Raw genomic sequence first — 13,525 nt, forward strand, 5'->3', positions numbered from 1 at the left:
ACGCAACAGTGGAGTGAGTCCAGGGAAAGGCTGCAAAGATGACGAAGGGACTGGGAGCACCTGTCCTAGGAGGAGAGGCTGAGGGAGCTGGGACTGTTCAGGCCATAGAAGGGAAGACTCAGGAGGGATCTTACCTCTTAGGCAGCAGTACAGAAGAGGGAACCAGGCTCTTCTCAGTGATGTTCAGTGACAGGACAACAGGCAATGGGCACAAACTGAAATATATGAGATTCCATTTAAACTCAAGAAGAAGAAAAAAATTACTGTGAGGGTGAATGCTGGAACAGGTTGTGGAGTCTCCATCCTTCAAAAGTCACTCAAAACTCCACTGGACACAGGCCTCCTCTAGTTGCTCTGAGCAAGGTAGATGGAGATTATCTCCAGAGATCCCTTCCAACCTTAACTTTACTGTGATTCTGTGATCTTTGTCTTAAGCAGTCCTTCCAGATAAATTCCCTTTTGCTATGTAATGCTCTCTAATAGAACACTTTCTGCAACCCAGTATGATGGATATTTCAGACAAACCTACTTTTCAAAATTCAGTAACAGAATTTTTCATGAACAAAATCATGCTGGTCCAGCTCTAGTGGCTCTTCCTTGGAAGAGGAAAAGGCATTAAAAAAAGGTTTGAAAAGCCAGTGTAAAGAGAGACATTTAAAAAAAAATTGTAAGTTTCTGTTTACTCTCACACCAAAGTTTTGGATACTTATAGCAAACAAGCAAATTTCTGGCCTGTTCAGAAAATACTGGATAAATGCATGAATAATTACTGTTGGTGACAGAATCTCCACACTCAGCTTGATCACTTTTTCTTTACTTGTATTTTACCTGCTCTAGGCTAGACTTGTGCAAATCATTTTAAATTTGATGGATAATGTCTTTACACAGAAAAGATTACTGTTTCCCTAAAATAATACATTATAACCATAATGTCTGTGAGAATTTGTGCTGATTGCCTTATGACAGGTTGAAGAAAGTGGCAGAGCCCTCCTGAATCTCTCAGAACTTGTCTAGGCTTTGGAATTTTTGGTGAAATCTTTGCTGCAGATGTTTCCACAGACCACAGGGAACTGAAATTCTCTATCATGTGCGTTTAGGCATGTCATTTTCCAGGGAAAATTCTGACATAATAGCATCATGTTCTTGACTTATTCTGCCAGTGTCCACCATGGTAATGACTTCTTGTGGACACATGATTTATACATCCAATTCAATCACATGAGCAATCCTATAAAAGGTGCATATTTTCATAAAAGTCTAATAGGGGTAAAAATCTCATAGGGCATTTTAGCATGAAACTGGAAAATGAGTTGCTGTAGATATGTAATCTCTTCTGCTGAAGTCATCATAACTGTTCTGTGGGATCATGAATGACTATATCTTTAGGAAATTACATTTTATGCATTTAGGAAGGTGATGTCTAAGGAGATAGAAAGTATATAGCTGTATAAAACAACATGTAGATTTTTGAAGGAACTATAAAATATTAGCCCTTTGAGTAGGAAAGACCTGTTTATCATGTTATCAGGTCTTGTGCAGGATAAAGTGTTTCAGTAATCCTTCTAGCATACTTTAAATATCTCAAGCTGTAGTGCTTTTAAAAGTACTTCCTTTGAAAAATTGTTAAATGGTACCAACCAATTGCTAGTTGGCATAAGTGAAGTTCTAACAGTGAGAAATATCTTTCTGATATGTATCAAATAGATTTCTGCTTGCTTGAAAGAGGCTGTATGCCCTAGCAATTTTCATATTTTCTATACGTGGAGCATAGGTTTTTATGTGAAATATAAAAAATGGCCAAAAATACATCAAAACATTTCTATTAATTCATGAAATTAAGAAAACCTTTTTACATTTTCTCCTGTCACTGATTGCATTTGCTTTATTACTTTCAGCCTCTAGCCCACAAACTTGGTGGCACAATCAACAAACCCCTTAGTGGCTGTTTCATCTCTGCTCTATTTGATTTCTCCACTCTGAGTAAATGATTAAGTTTTCATGCATTGGTTCAACCAAAATCTATGTTCACTCAACCACATCCTTTATTGATTACTTCTACTGCAAACAGTAGGCCAAGTGTGATATACATAATTGGACAGTTGTCAGGGGATGTGGGTGTTAACAGTCGTGTTTTCCCAATTGGAAACTGGAATCACCTTGATACACAAATATTCTGCACTGTTTCATTCTAATTCCTTGGACCGAGGAGTCCTTTTCCTCAGAATATATGTTTTTAACTCTCAAAGGTCTGGTTGAATGGATTTAATGATTATACCGTATAATATGCTCTTCAAGTTGCACCTGTGCACTGCATATAGAAAACTAGAAAAACTGGAATTAATATTTGTCTAACACTTTAACCTTGTCCTTTAACTTATATAAATCATATGCTGTATTTCTGTGGGGAAACATTTGATTTTCTCTTCTCAGGAAAAACAAAATGTTTAAAAAAAAGTGTTTCTGATTCTAAAATTTAGAAGGCTTTTGACATTTGGCAAATGTTTACAGTACAGTATATTTAATATTCTCATGATATTTAAATACGTAAATTAGGAAACTTTAGTAAATCCGACTGCTTATTGACAACTAAGCTTTACAGTAGTATATAGTTGAACATTTCAAGCATGTTAGTTTGCAGTGTTTTAGCATCCTTTTGTAGCAATCTAGCTCATCTCAGTCACATACAGATAATCACTGCAATATTGTAAATTTGCAGCTATGCTTTGCTGTGTTTCCTGTTCCGTGGCAGGTGCTACCCTGTTATAATTACTCTAATATCATAAGACAGGGAATTGCAGACTTCTGCCAGATTTTGAAAGCACATATCCCTAATATAGTTTATAAGAAAAACCGTAATGTAAATAAACCCCAATCAGTCATTTGCTGCAGGAATATAACTTGAAGGTGTTTTAAAATGGTGAGAAAATAAATCACAATTCTTTACCACTTACAAGAACTTTTATTTCTCTGAGTTTCTTAATTAAAACTGGATTTTCTGTCTTGCTTGGTGGCTTGACATTTAGCATGCTACACTCCTACATTAGTGACTCAAGTTCATGGCTAATATTGAGGTCAGCTGCAGTAACACTTCAGCCTTAAAGGGAAAAAGAGTGCAGTGCCTTACTCACAAGCAAACCCAGATGTCTATCTTATATCTTGTAATCATACTGCAGAGATCTTATATTGTTAATATGACCAGCTTTATTAAAAAAAGGAAATCTGCAAATGTTATTGTCAAAGTATGTTAGCCAATTTTCAACTTAGATTCAGCTGTGACCTCAGGTTGCTCTGATCTCACTGGGATTTGGGGGTGACACCTGCAATCCACAGTTTATAGGTTTGCCTGTGTGACTCTAGCAACCTTTGATCCACCCAGCCAAAGTGCAGCGTTGTGCTTAGGGAAAGGCTGTCATCCCCAGAACTAAGAGACAGCGCTGTTATGGAGCTGCTGCTGCACCACCAGGGTTCTAGAGCAAGAAATGGCAGCTCTGAATGACAGGAGCACAAAAAGTCTTACTGAAAAACTAGCCTTCTTACCTCCTTCCCCTATTTTGTCAGGATGTGAGGTCCAGCTGTATTGAAAATGTTATCAGCTGCTCAGCAGAAAAAAAATATTAAAATAATGGAAACTCCAAAACCCCTGTAAAATCATCACCTGCATTTTCATTCTTGGCCTTAAAATGTGGCACGATATTCTGAAGAAGAATTTTGCTTTATTTCACTCAGAGGATCCAGCTCTGCCCTCAGAGGTTCTGTGTGGACTAGCCTCACTGGTCTCAGCACAGGTAGTGCCTGGACAACTGTTTTGGAAATAAAGTCCAGTCTTGCATAAGTCATCACAAAGTAAAGTTACTTCAGAACAGGGGGATTACTTCAGCATTTGGAGAAGCCATCTGAGTGAATTAAAGTTCCTTCAGCATTTGGAGAAGCCATCTGAGTGAATATTTAATTTTGTCCCTGTCCTTTGCTTCAGTCAGGGAAAAGCGCCTGAAGCTATTAAGTACTTGGGAGACTTTATGAAGACTGCTGAGAATGCTCATCTAAGCCAAAGCCTGGTGGATGCATGTGTATTACTTGGGAATATTTACAATGAAAGAGTAAGTACTGGTTGTAGTAATTATGTCAAACAATTAGGTTTAATTCACGGTAAAAATCTGTTTTTGCATATGAGACGACTGTCTTGGTTTCAGCTGGGATAGAGTTAATTTTCTTCCCTTTCTATACGAGATGACTTTGGCTTCCACGATTTCTCCCAATGTGGGGCTCGAACCCACGACCCTGGAATTAAGAGTCCCATGCTCTACTGAAGGATTGATCCAAAAGGATTTGATCCAGGTATTGTATCTTACAAGAGTTATCAAAGGAGAAGATGCTCTGTGACTAAATAAAATGTGCCTTAAGTTTTTGGGAAAGGTGAAAATTTCACACGGTATTTAACACATAGGGTTTTGTTCTAGAATGGGTGAATAAAAACTCCAAATTCAGATCATGACAAACTTTCAGTGATGTGAAAAATCTGCATCCAAATCACCGTTGGGGCCACATATGCCCATAAAAAGTCAGTAGCTAACACTAATGAAATTTTATTGTACAATACATTGAAATTCGTACTTTTTAAAAATGAATATATACTATATTGCATAGTAGTAAGCAGTTTTTAATCTTAGCTTGATTTCTTCTCAACATTCTCTCAGCCAAATTTATGAAATGGCGCTAGCAACAAATAGTTTGGCAAAGGTCTGTGTTGGTAGTGGAAGGGCTTCTATATGCCTCCATCCAGCCTGATGGCTTTGATTTGACCTGTTTAAATCAATAGATAGGCAGTGGTGCACAATATTAAGCTAGAGGTAGCTAAGAAACTCCCTTTATCATAGTTTCTAAGGTCTTTTGAAGTGCTTCTTTCTGACCCATGTGCCAGTCTCTGAATTGTTCCTCTGGGGTGGACCCTGCAAAGGCAGCAGTTCTGTTGGCTGCCTGTCTGGGTAGTGGTTTCCATGCTTACTCTGTCTCTTGCCGCATCTAGAGATGCAGCACTTGCACTGCAGTAGCACTTGGTTTTTGAAATCAGAAGGGTTAAAAACATTACTGCAGAAGTGAAAGATTCATGTTGAGCCCTTTAACACCTATTTTAGAGCTGAAATGCTACATGAAATTATTTAGACACAATAAGTAATAAAAATAATTTGTTCTGCAGACTGGACAATGTGGAAATTAGGAAACACTTTCACTATGAACGAAATAAAAATAGAAATACCCTTTCAAAATCACCCTTTCTAGCTTCTGTTGTCTGGTTCTTTTTGTCAGAATTTCTTTTCTATGTGTAATATATTGAACAGGCTACTTGCCCTTTTTCACTTACACTACCCCCAAATGCCTCTTTTTTTTTTTTTTCCTGGATTCCTCTTACAGAGAACTCCCACTACCAAAGTTGCTGGCCCATTCTTGTTTCATAAGCAGTAGAAAAATGTCTTACTCTGTAATCTCTAAATTAGCCTGAGAGTTTTCTATTTATACATGTTCTTAGCATAAATGCAGAATTTCCCATTGAAAACTAGGTTTTAAAGTATTTCAGAACTTGCTGAAGTAACTTTAAAATGGATCTGAAACTTAGAAGACAGTAGGGTGATGTGACACTGTGCTTAATTATTCTGCTCTGAATTTGAAAAATAATTAACTAAATTCCGTTTAACTACTTTTATATTTCACTGCTTCTGCCACCATTGCTAATAATCAATTCTATGAGAACTGATATTTTAATAATTAACCTCTTTTTGGTTATTCTCTAAATTCTCTTCGTTCAGAATTTGCTGCCTTGAACTGGGGTAGTGGAGTAGAAGGGAAGACATGTAGTGACTTAATAAGATTAACTTAGATAAAATATGTAATTTAAACATACCAAAAAAAAAATCTCTTAAAGTTTTACAATTCCATATTTTCTATACCTTTTTTTCCTGCAAGGTCAACAATGTTTACCTAAACTGAGGCTAAATTAACATTTCCTCTCTTGGAAATGTCAGCTGTCATCACCAGTATTCTCTAAGTTAAGTCATTTTTAGGGTATTTTTATTCAACGCTGTACTTCCCCCAGTGATGCAATTTGCAGTAGTACTGTCCTTCTCATCAAATTAAAGATATCTCTATTTATACCCAGATCTATCCTTGGGGACCTTTAGTAAACTGGGGATATAACTTTTACTGTTGTTCCCAAAGTGACCAAATTCACTTTGCTCTGTCCATGCTGTTGCTGTAACGTTACAGTTCCATCATCTCGCTATTCCATCACCATCACTGTCTTTCTTTAACTGAGCTGTACACTCAGTTCCTGCTTTCTAGTCATGATTGTTTTACCCATATGTTTCTTGTTTCCTAAAATGCCTGGGTTTGTGTTATGTGTGAGTATTAGGTCTAATTTCTCCCAGTTTGTTAAGCAGGTTGCTTACTTAATATGCAAACTCTGATGCAGTTAGCATGACACACGCTGTCATTTCTCATTTCACTTTTCTCAAGTTTCTTAGTCTGATTTGCTGCATTCCTCTCATGAATGCATCACTTAACCTATTATAGTTCTCATGAGTATGGTAGGTAGATGTTTCTACTTTTTATCTATTATCCTACTGCTTATTGTTCTTTATTTGTTGCTGTGTCCTCATAGGCCTAACTCTGCTCTCCTGCTATATTAAACAAAGCCTAAAGACTACCTGAATTTCTATTATTCTTTTCTCCTTTTTTAATTACAGGCATGTTTTAGCAGTCATACAAATTTTGATCCCAAAAAGTGGTATCAAGTGCAACAGGTATCAATTGGAGTCTCTCCTGGTCTCTATACTCTATGCAGAAGGGAGTTTCAGTCTTACTAAATCAAGCTGGGAGTGAAAGGATAAGGCAGCTCTGAAAATGTTTTCAGTCAGGAAGTTGGTGCCATTAGGGCAGCAGAATTCCACACCAATGGGAGAAATGGAAGATGTCTTCCAGGGAGCAGGCAGGCTATAATTAGAGTTAATGATAGACATATAGAAACTGCCACAAGAAGTTTGTTTAGCTCTGACAATAGCCAGAACTAATTCCTTGAGAGTAAGGTAAAGGATGAACAGTTCCACAGTGACTTGCTCCCAGGAGGACCTTTTTTTGCCTTGTCTTGTTTGTTGATTATTTTTTTTTTACAAGGATGTCCACCTTTCTTCTTAGTAGGCTTGTGATCAAGATTGTCGCCATAAACAATCCATTAAGAGGAGAGAGCTATCTGTAATTATTTTTAAATTTCTTGCTCTTCGGTTATATTCAGTTCATCCCTATTCTTCTATTGTAGTTGGTAGCAATTTTCAGTCTATTCCTGGTTTATATTTACTGTTTGGTGTATATTTACTTTGTCCAGTTTTATTAATATACTGTTTATTTGCATGGATTGTATCTACTCTAGCTTTCTCCACTGCATTCTTGATGCATCCTAATATTTTCTTTGACCTTACTAGATATTAGAGCTGGTTTGCGTTTAGGAGAAGCCACTGCAGAGCTGCCCATATTATTTCAAGGCCACCTTCCTGAGCCTGAGTTAATTAGAACCCACTAAAAGTTACAAATAGTTCAGGCAGTATGAATTACCTCTCATTTTCTAAAGAATTAATTTCATTTGCTATCACGTAACCATTCAGGTAGTACTATTAGGTCCCTTTGCAATTCCTCAAAGCCTTGCAAAAACCTTCATTTTTTACCTTTTTTGACAATCTTGGCAAAATTGTCACCTGATTCTTTTTCTATGTGGTGGTGCAGCCCCCTGGGCCACTCTGTGATCTTATGACAAGCCATGACTGTTTTGGGAAAACTCACATTGTGCTGTTATCTTTGCTACAAGTGCAAGGAGCTGGGACAATCAGGCACTCCCTGACTGCACCTGGACCATCTGCTGCTTGAATTGTATACCAAAATGACTCAGCACGAATTGTGGCCAGAAGGGAAAATACTGACCAAAGCCAATCATCTCACGATCCTAGAAATAGCGTTCCAAAGTGGACCCTTTGTGGTCTCTGGGATCGCAGCGGGCTGTGACCCAGTATCTCCCCCTGGACTGGGACGCTTCTCAGGGCAAATTTACTGAGGATTCAAAGATCGTCCATTGACGATTTCGGGAGGATTCAAAGGCCCGATTTCGCGAGGATTCAAAGGCCTGATTTGTTGAGGTTCAACGATCATACATTGACAAACGCCAGCACATAAAAGTGAGTAATTCATGACACTCACAAAAAGGGAAATTTTAATCATAGGTTAACCTCTGTGTGTGTGTGTGTGTGTGTACAATTTGATTTAGAACTGTTTGTCTGTCTGTCTGAGTGTGTGTGATTTGATTTAACCTCTGTCTGTGTGTGTGCAATTTGATTTAGGAAACCCTGCTGTAAGTCTGAGGTGAACCTTGCTATTCTCAAATCTTTAACTAAGTCACTATCTTGATTGTAATAAATTCCATTGAATCTCCTGTTAAATTGGCTGATGATTAAGTGCTAAGAATTATACAACCTAATCTTGTGATCTATCTCAAAATATTAATAAATCCTAAATTGCTGCTAAACCAGAGCTGTGTAAAAAATCCTATTTGCAACAAACTTATTGAACCTTGATAAACCCATTAAACTTTGTTAAAATCCACTGAATTCATTGAACTCTGTCAAATTATTGTTTTACCTCAATAAACCATATTGTTTCTTCTCTCTTTTGAGTGCATTCCACCTATTATTATAGGTGTCAGAAATAAAAAACAATTAAACAGTAGACAATACTGATACTAGAGCATAAAGTTACTGCACACTGCCACATACAATACCAACATAAAATGTACTACCTTTCAAGCCTGGATTATACTACCTTGTTTTAATGAGAGTTGTAATTTATTTCCCAGCAATTCAATCTCTTTGTCTTTAGATTTCTTCAAATCTTTTATTTATGCTCTGTTGAGGTCTGGTGGTATGTTACTTTTTAAATTAGAAGCTTGCTCCTGCAACTCTTCTTTTGACTCCGTCTCTGATGGTAACTCAAAGTAGCTTCATGGCAAAGAAGAAATATGCAAAAGATGAAGAAATATGCCAAGAAATATCTTAGCTTTTCAGCAACATCCTTGAGCCTATCATGAATTTTCCTAGTTTTCTCTTTATTCCTCTTTGGTCAAGAAGTTGAGGAGGTTTCTTTCTCACATGAAAAATAGTTCTTGTTATACTTTTTAAAATTCCTCTTAATGTATTATCTGCTGTAGTTTATACTCATTTTTACTGGATTCATGAATGTTGGATTTCTGTATTCTGCAGGATAAAGACATAAATTATTTGGGTTTTCTATTTAGCAATAGTTGGCTTATATTTCTCCTACTGTTTCTCTTTTCGTGATTAGGAATATCCCTGGGTTTTGGTATACCCCTTCTTCCCCATAAATCTGTAGGTTTTAATTTCTGTTCTTTTCTGTGCTTTAGGTCCATCATTTCATTAGTCTCTTTTTTTCCATTTTTAAGATTTATTTTCTAAAATTTAGTACCACAATAGTAAATGTGGACATTTCCTCCCACAGAGATGTTAAACTTAATGAAACAATAGCAATAATTTCTAAATGACCTGGCTGGAATCAGTATTAATACTTAGTATTGATATACTTAGATTTGTATGTTCAAAATACTACACAGACAACCAAAAACCAATTCAGTTCCTGAGAAAGATATGAGCAGTGTTACCTGGATTTTAGAGGTTAGGAAACAGCAAGGGAGAGTGATTTGCTTAATACCATGCTATGAGTCATTCTGTGGACCGGCCTCTCAGCTGCAACATCTCAGAGGTGCCAGAGGAGCAGGCTGTAATGTCAAGGTAAAATACAGGTGACTATAAGTATTTACAATTCTTTTTTTCTCTTCTTTACTAGGGGAACTATAATGAAGCTTTTGAATATTTCACTCAGGCTTCTGAGGCAGCAAAAACTTTAAATAATTTGCCCTTAGTGGATGAAACAAAGGCTTATTGTGGCATTGCAAAGGCTCATAAACTGATGGTGGCATTTAACAGCCATATAGAAGCAGAAGATCCTGTCAGCCTCAAGTACCTGCTGGCATGGAAGGAGAACAGAAGTGGCATGTGCACTGACCCTTTTACAGTTGGTAAGACATTGGTTATGAAACACATTAGTGCTGTATTGTCCTCAATGGTTAAGTCGTTTTTCTTGTAAAGTTTTATTAAATTATTTCCTGGGTTTAATCCTTGTACAGAATGGAGGTTAGATTTACTCCTTTGTGTGCTTATTTTAAAGGCTGAATTAAATAGGTTTAAATACAATACAGCAGTTGCTACGGATGGTAACTTACTTTTTTCAGTGCTGTTTTCCAAAACATCACAGTTACAGACAAACAGTGATGTATTAGTTTAGTCAAATACCATTATTTTAATCTTTAAAGAAAAAAAAATAATAATCTTCATTTGCAGTCAGTTTTTCAAGTGCATCCAAAAGTAAGTTCCCTGTTACTAAAAGTAAGAAGTAATTTCTGCTTGACATGCTTCTTCTGAATTCAGAAGAACATGCTGTTTTATTTTTGGCATCCTTATACTTGACTTTGGAGGGGAAGAAAAAAAAAAGGCAATTCTATGATTTCTTCACTGTGTTTCCTTGTCTCAGATAAAGAGTAGAGAAGGACTTTGTGTGGAGTAGACCTCTTTCTTCATAAGTTAAATTTTCTTTACTTTTTTTCCCCTGTACTATATATTAATACAAGACAAACTGAATGATGCATTATCTCCAAGTATTGACAGTATTAAACTGTATTGTACTGGGGAAGGAAAATAAATAAGTCTACTCCACCTTAAAACTTTCCTCTCTGCATTCCTGTGGAGAGAGTGAATCTGGAGGATAGTGGAAATAAATGACAGCTGGGCCAAAGTCATAATACGGAGCTTCAGAGTTACTGTGCCCAAATTCCTTCAGTTATCATTATCTCAAAGACAAAGAACTGCTTGTCTGCTGTTTTCTTGTGTATCTTCTCCTTTCGTAGAATTGTAACAATTAATTATAACTTCAATTGTGAATTTTATATATAAAATAAGTGGTTAATAGCCTGGTAATTGAATATGTTACTGGTTTAACAGGAGCCAGGATACCAGAGGCAACACTGGAAGCAACTGAGAATTGTGGAACAAGGACATTTATTAGCATGCTGAAGAGATAACAAATTAGATAGCACTGTCTTAGAGCTCCAGTGATGGTAACAGGGCAGTTCTTTCTCAATGATAATGTGTTTCTGTTTCAATGACTATATATATTTATTATTTTTGCCTCAATAAGTAAATATCCAGCACACTCACAGATTTTGTTGACTGGCAGAGTTAATTTGGTGCATGTCTCCTGCAAGGGATAGTAAGTTTCTAGACCTGTAGTGCAGATGCCAAGAATTCCAACAGAGATGGTCAAAGAAGAATCCAATGTCAAGCAATTTTATATGCATTTCATATGAGGATCATTAGCTGTAGCTGATGTAAGTAGGAGGCCAACAAAAATCAACAATGGCAACAGTAAAAAAACAGGAGCCTTGAAGAGATAGGATGATCTTTCTATCTTCAACATATATTTTACTACTTGCACGTAAAGAGGTTTCCTGTTCAACTTTTATACATCGCTTTCTCCAGCCCGTTGTGAAACTCCTTTATATCCTGAGATGATATGTGCCCCTTTAAGTTGGAGCTTCATGCTCCTCTTTAACAGTACTTCAGGGATAAAAAGAGTATGATTAGAAAAGCCCTTTATATCCTGGCAAGCATGGTACCAAAACAAGTTTTGCCTGCTGAGATTCTCCTCCTTCTGTATTTCTGCCTGGTTTACCCTCTGTTACTTTCGGTATTACAGTTTTCATTTTAGTTCCAGTTAACTCCAGGAACCCTGTGGCTACTGCATATTTAGCAGCTCTTCCAGTTCAATATAATTCTTCTCATTAGTGCTCCAAGCTTACTCTCATGATACCCAGATTACATCCAGGAAAACATAGTGTCACACTGTCAGCACAATCTGTAACATTCTTCATGTTTTATGTGCCAAATCTCTCATTAGTACTGGCATTACATTTTTAATATCTTTGTCTGGCAAAACATGACCTGGCACCAGTTCAATATTAGGATTCACTGGCTTTGAGTTTCAGGTACAGCCTTTATCCTACCTTCCAGGAGAATGTCTGTGCATCCTATGATGAACTCATCACTTTGGAAATTCCTGCTGTGATAATAGAACAGTATTTCTAGCTCTTTCAAACAGCTCAACATTGATAATCTACTAGATTTTTCTCAGTCTTTTTGAGGATAAAACAGCTAAAGACAAGATACAATGGTAGTTCCTAATCCATAGGGCAATTTAATGAAAGGAAGAAGTAAGGTAATAAGTTTTCATTTCTAACTGTTCTGACTGAATAATTTTTCTGTAACAAAAAAAATGAGTAGTTTCTGTATTCTTAGGCAAAAGAAATACTTAGGCTAGTGGAAGAACAATGACATTTAAATTCAAGTACTGACATATACCTTATGTCTTTCAACCAAGGCTTATTTTCTAAATCAATCATTTCAATAACCAGGCAGGAAGAACCATTAATTACTCGATTTACCTCAACATTTACTAATAAAATGGATGTTTTGACCAAAGTTGTCATGGACAAAAGAGACGGGATTGTCAGAAAACGATGTTTATAAATGCAAAGGAATATGTGTTTGTCTGCTGTATTTGATTCAGTCACCTGACTTCACTTACAAGAGAGTTATTTATGCCATTGTGAGATGCCACTGCAAGAACAAATGTGTTTTTATTGATCTTTTTATGCTTAGTCAAATGTATAAAAAAATCATTATCAGCAGAATCAGTAGACAAAAAGGCTTGTGACTCCATGTTAAAGCCTAAAAAGGAACCCACAGCATGACTAACATTGTCTGATGAGAAAATATTTCACAGGTCTTTCAATAAATAATCTCCTGACTTGCCACCTTCTAGAAGGGAGAAGAATAATTAAAGGTGCTGAAGGCAGGAAAATTTTGGATTAGATTTTGGATACTGATTACATGAAATGCTAAGCGAGAAATTGTGTTTTCTGTGAGTCTGACAACTCCCAGTTCAGGTCATTGGATCTGGCCAGGCTGTGCCTCAGCAAGAGACCTTGGATGCTTGAAACCATCTAAACACTTTTAAGAGTAGACTTAAAAGGTATTGTTTTCCTCACACTAAAAAGTCTTCAGTTCTTTTCTTGAGAAATGTTATGTGCTTTTGACCACAATTTAGATTTACATTTCTTGACTTTGGAGAACTTTGCAAAATTGACACATTTTACTGAAGGTTTTCTGTGTTTGTTTTGTTGGGTTTTTTATAATAACTACAAATGCAGCATAAATTATTGTCTTACCCATATCAGCAGTTGTGAAGTATTATGATCAATGGAATTATCTTGTACCATCAACTTCAGCATGATCAGGACTATTTCTAGCATTCCACACCTGAGCAGCCTTCAACATGATTTAAAATGCACGCACCAGCTAAACCT

General features: G+C 36.6%; 1 protein-coding gene across 1 annotated transcript in view; it reads left to right on the forward strand.

The window, feature by feature from the left end:
* The window catches only part of TTC29 (tetratricopeptide repeat domain 29), a 157,890-nt gene that overhangs the window by 76,279 nt on the left and 68,086 nt on the right, over positions 1–13,525 (forward strand). Inside the window, exons 8-9 of the mRNA XM_072863409.1 lie at positions 3,974–4,097; positions 9,892–10,123. Coding sequence (XP_072719510.1) covers positions 3,974–4,097; positions 9,892–10,123 — 356 coding nt within the window. The remainder of the gene's footprint in view (positions 1–3,973; positions 4,098–9,891; positions 10,124–13,525) is intronic.

This window comes from Ciconia boyciana, chromosome 5, assembly GCF_034638445.1.
Source record: "Ciconia boyciana chromosome 5, ASM3463844v1, whole genome shotgun sequence".
Lineage (NCBI taxonomy): Eukaryota > Metazoa > Chordata > Aves > Ciconiiformes > Ciconiidae > Ciconia > Ciconia boyciana.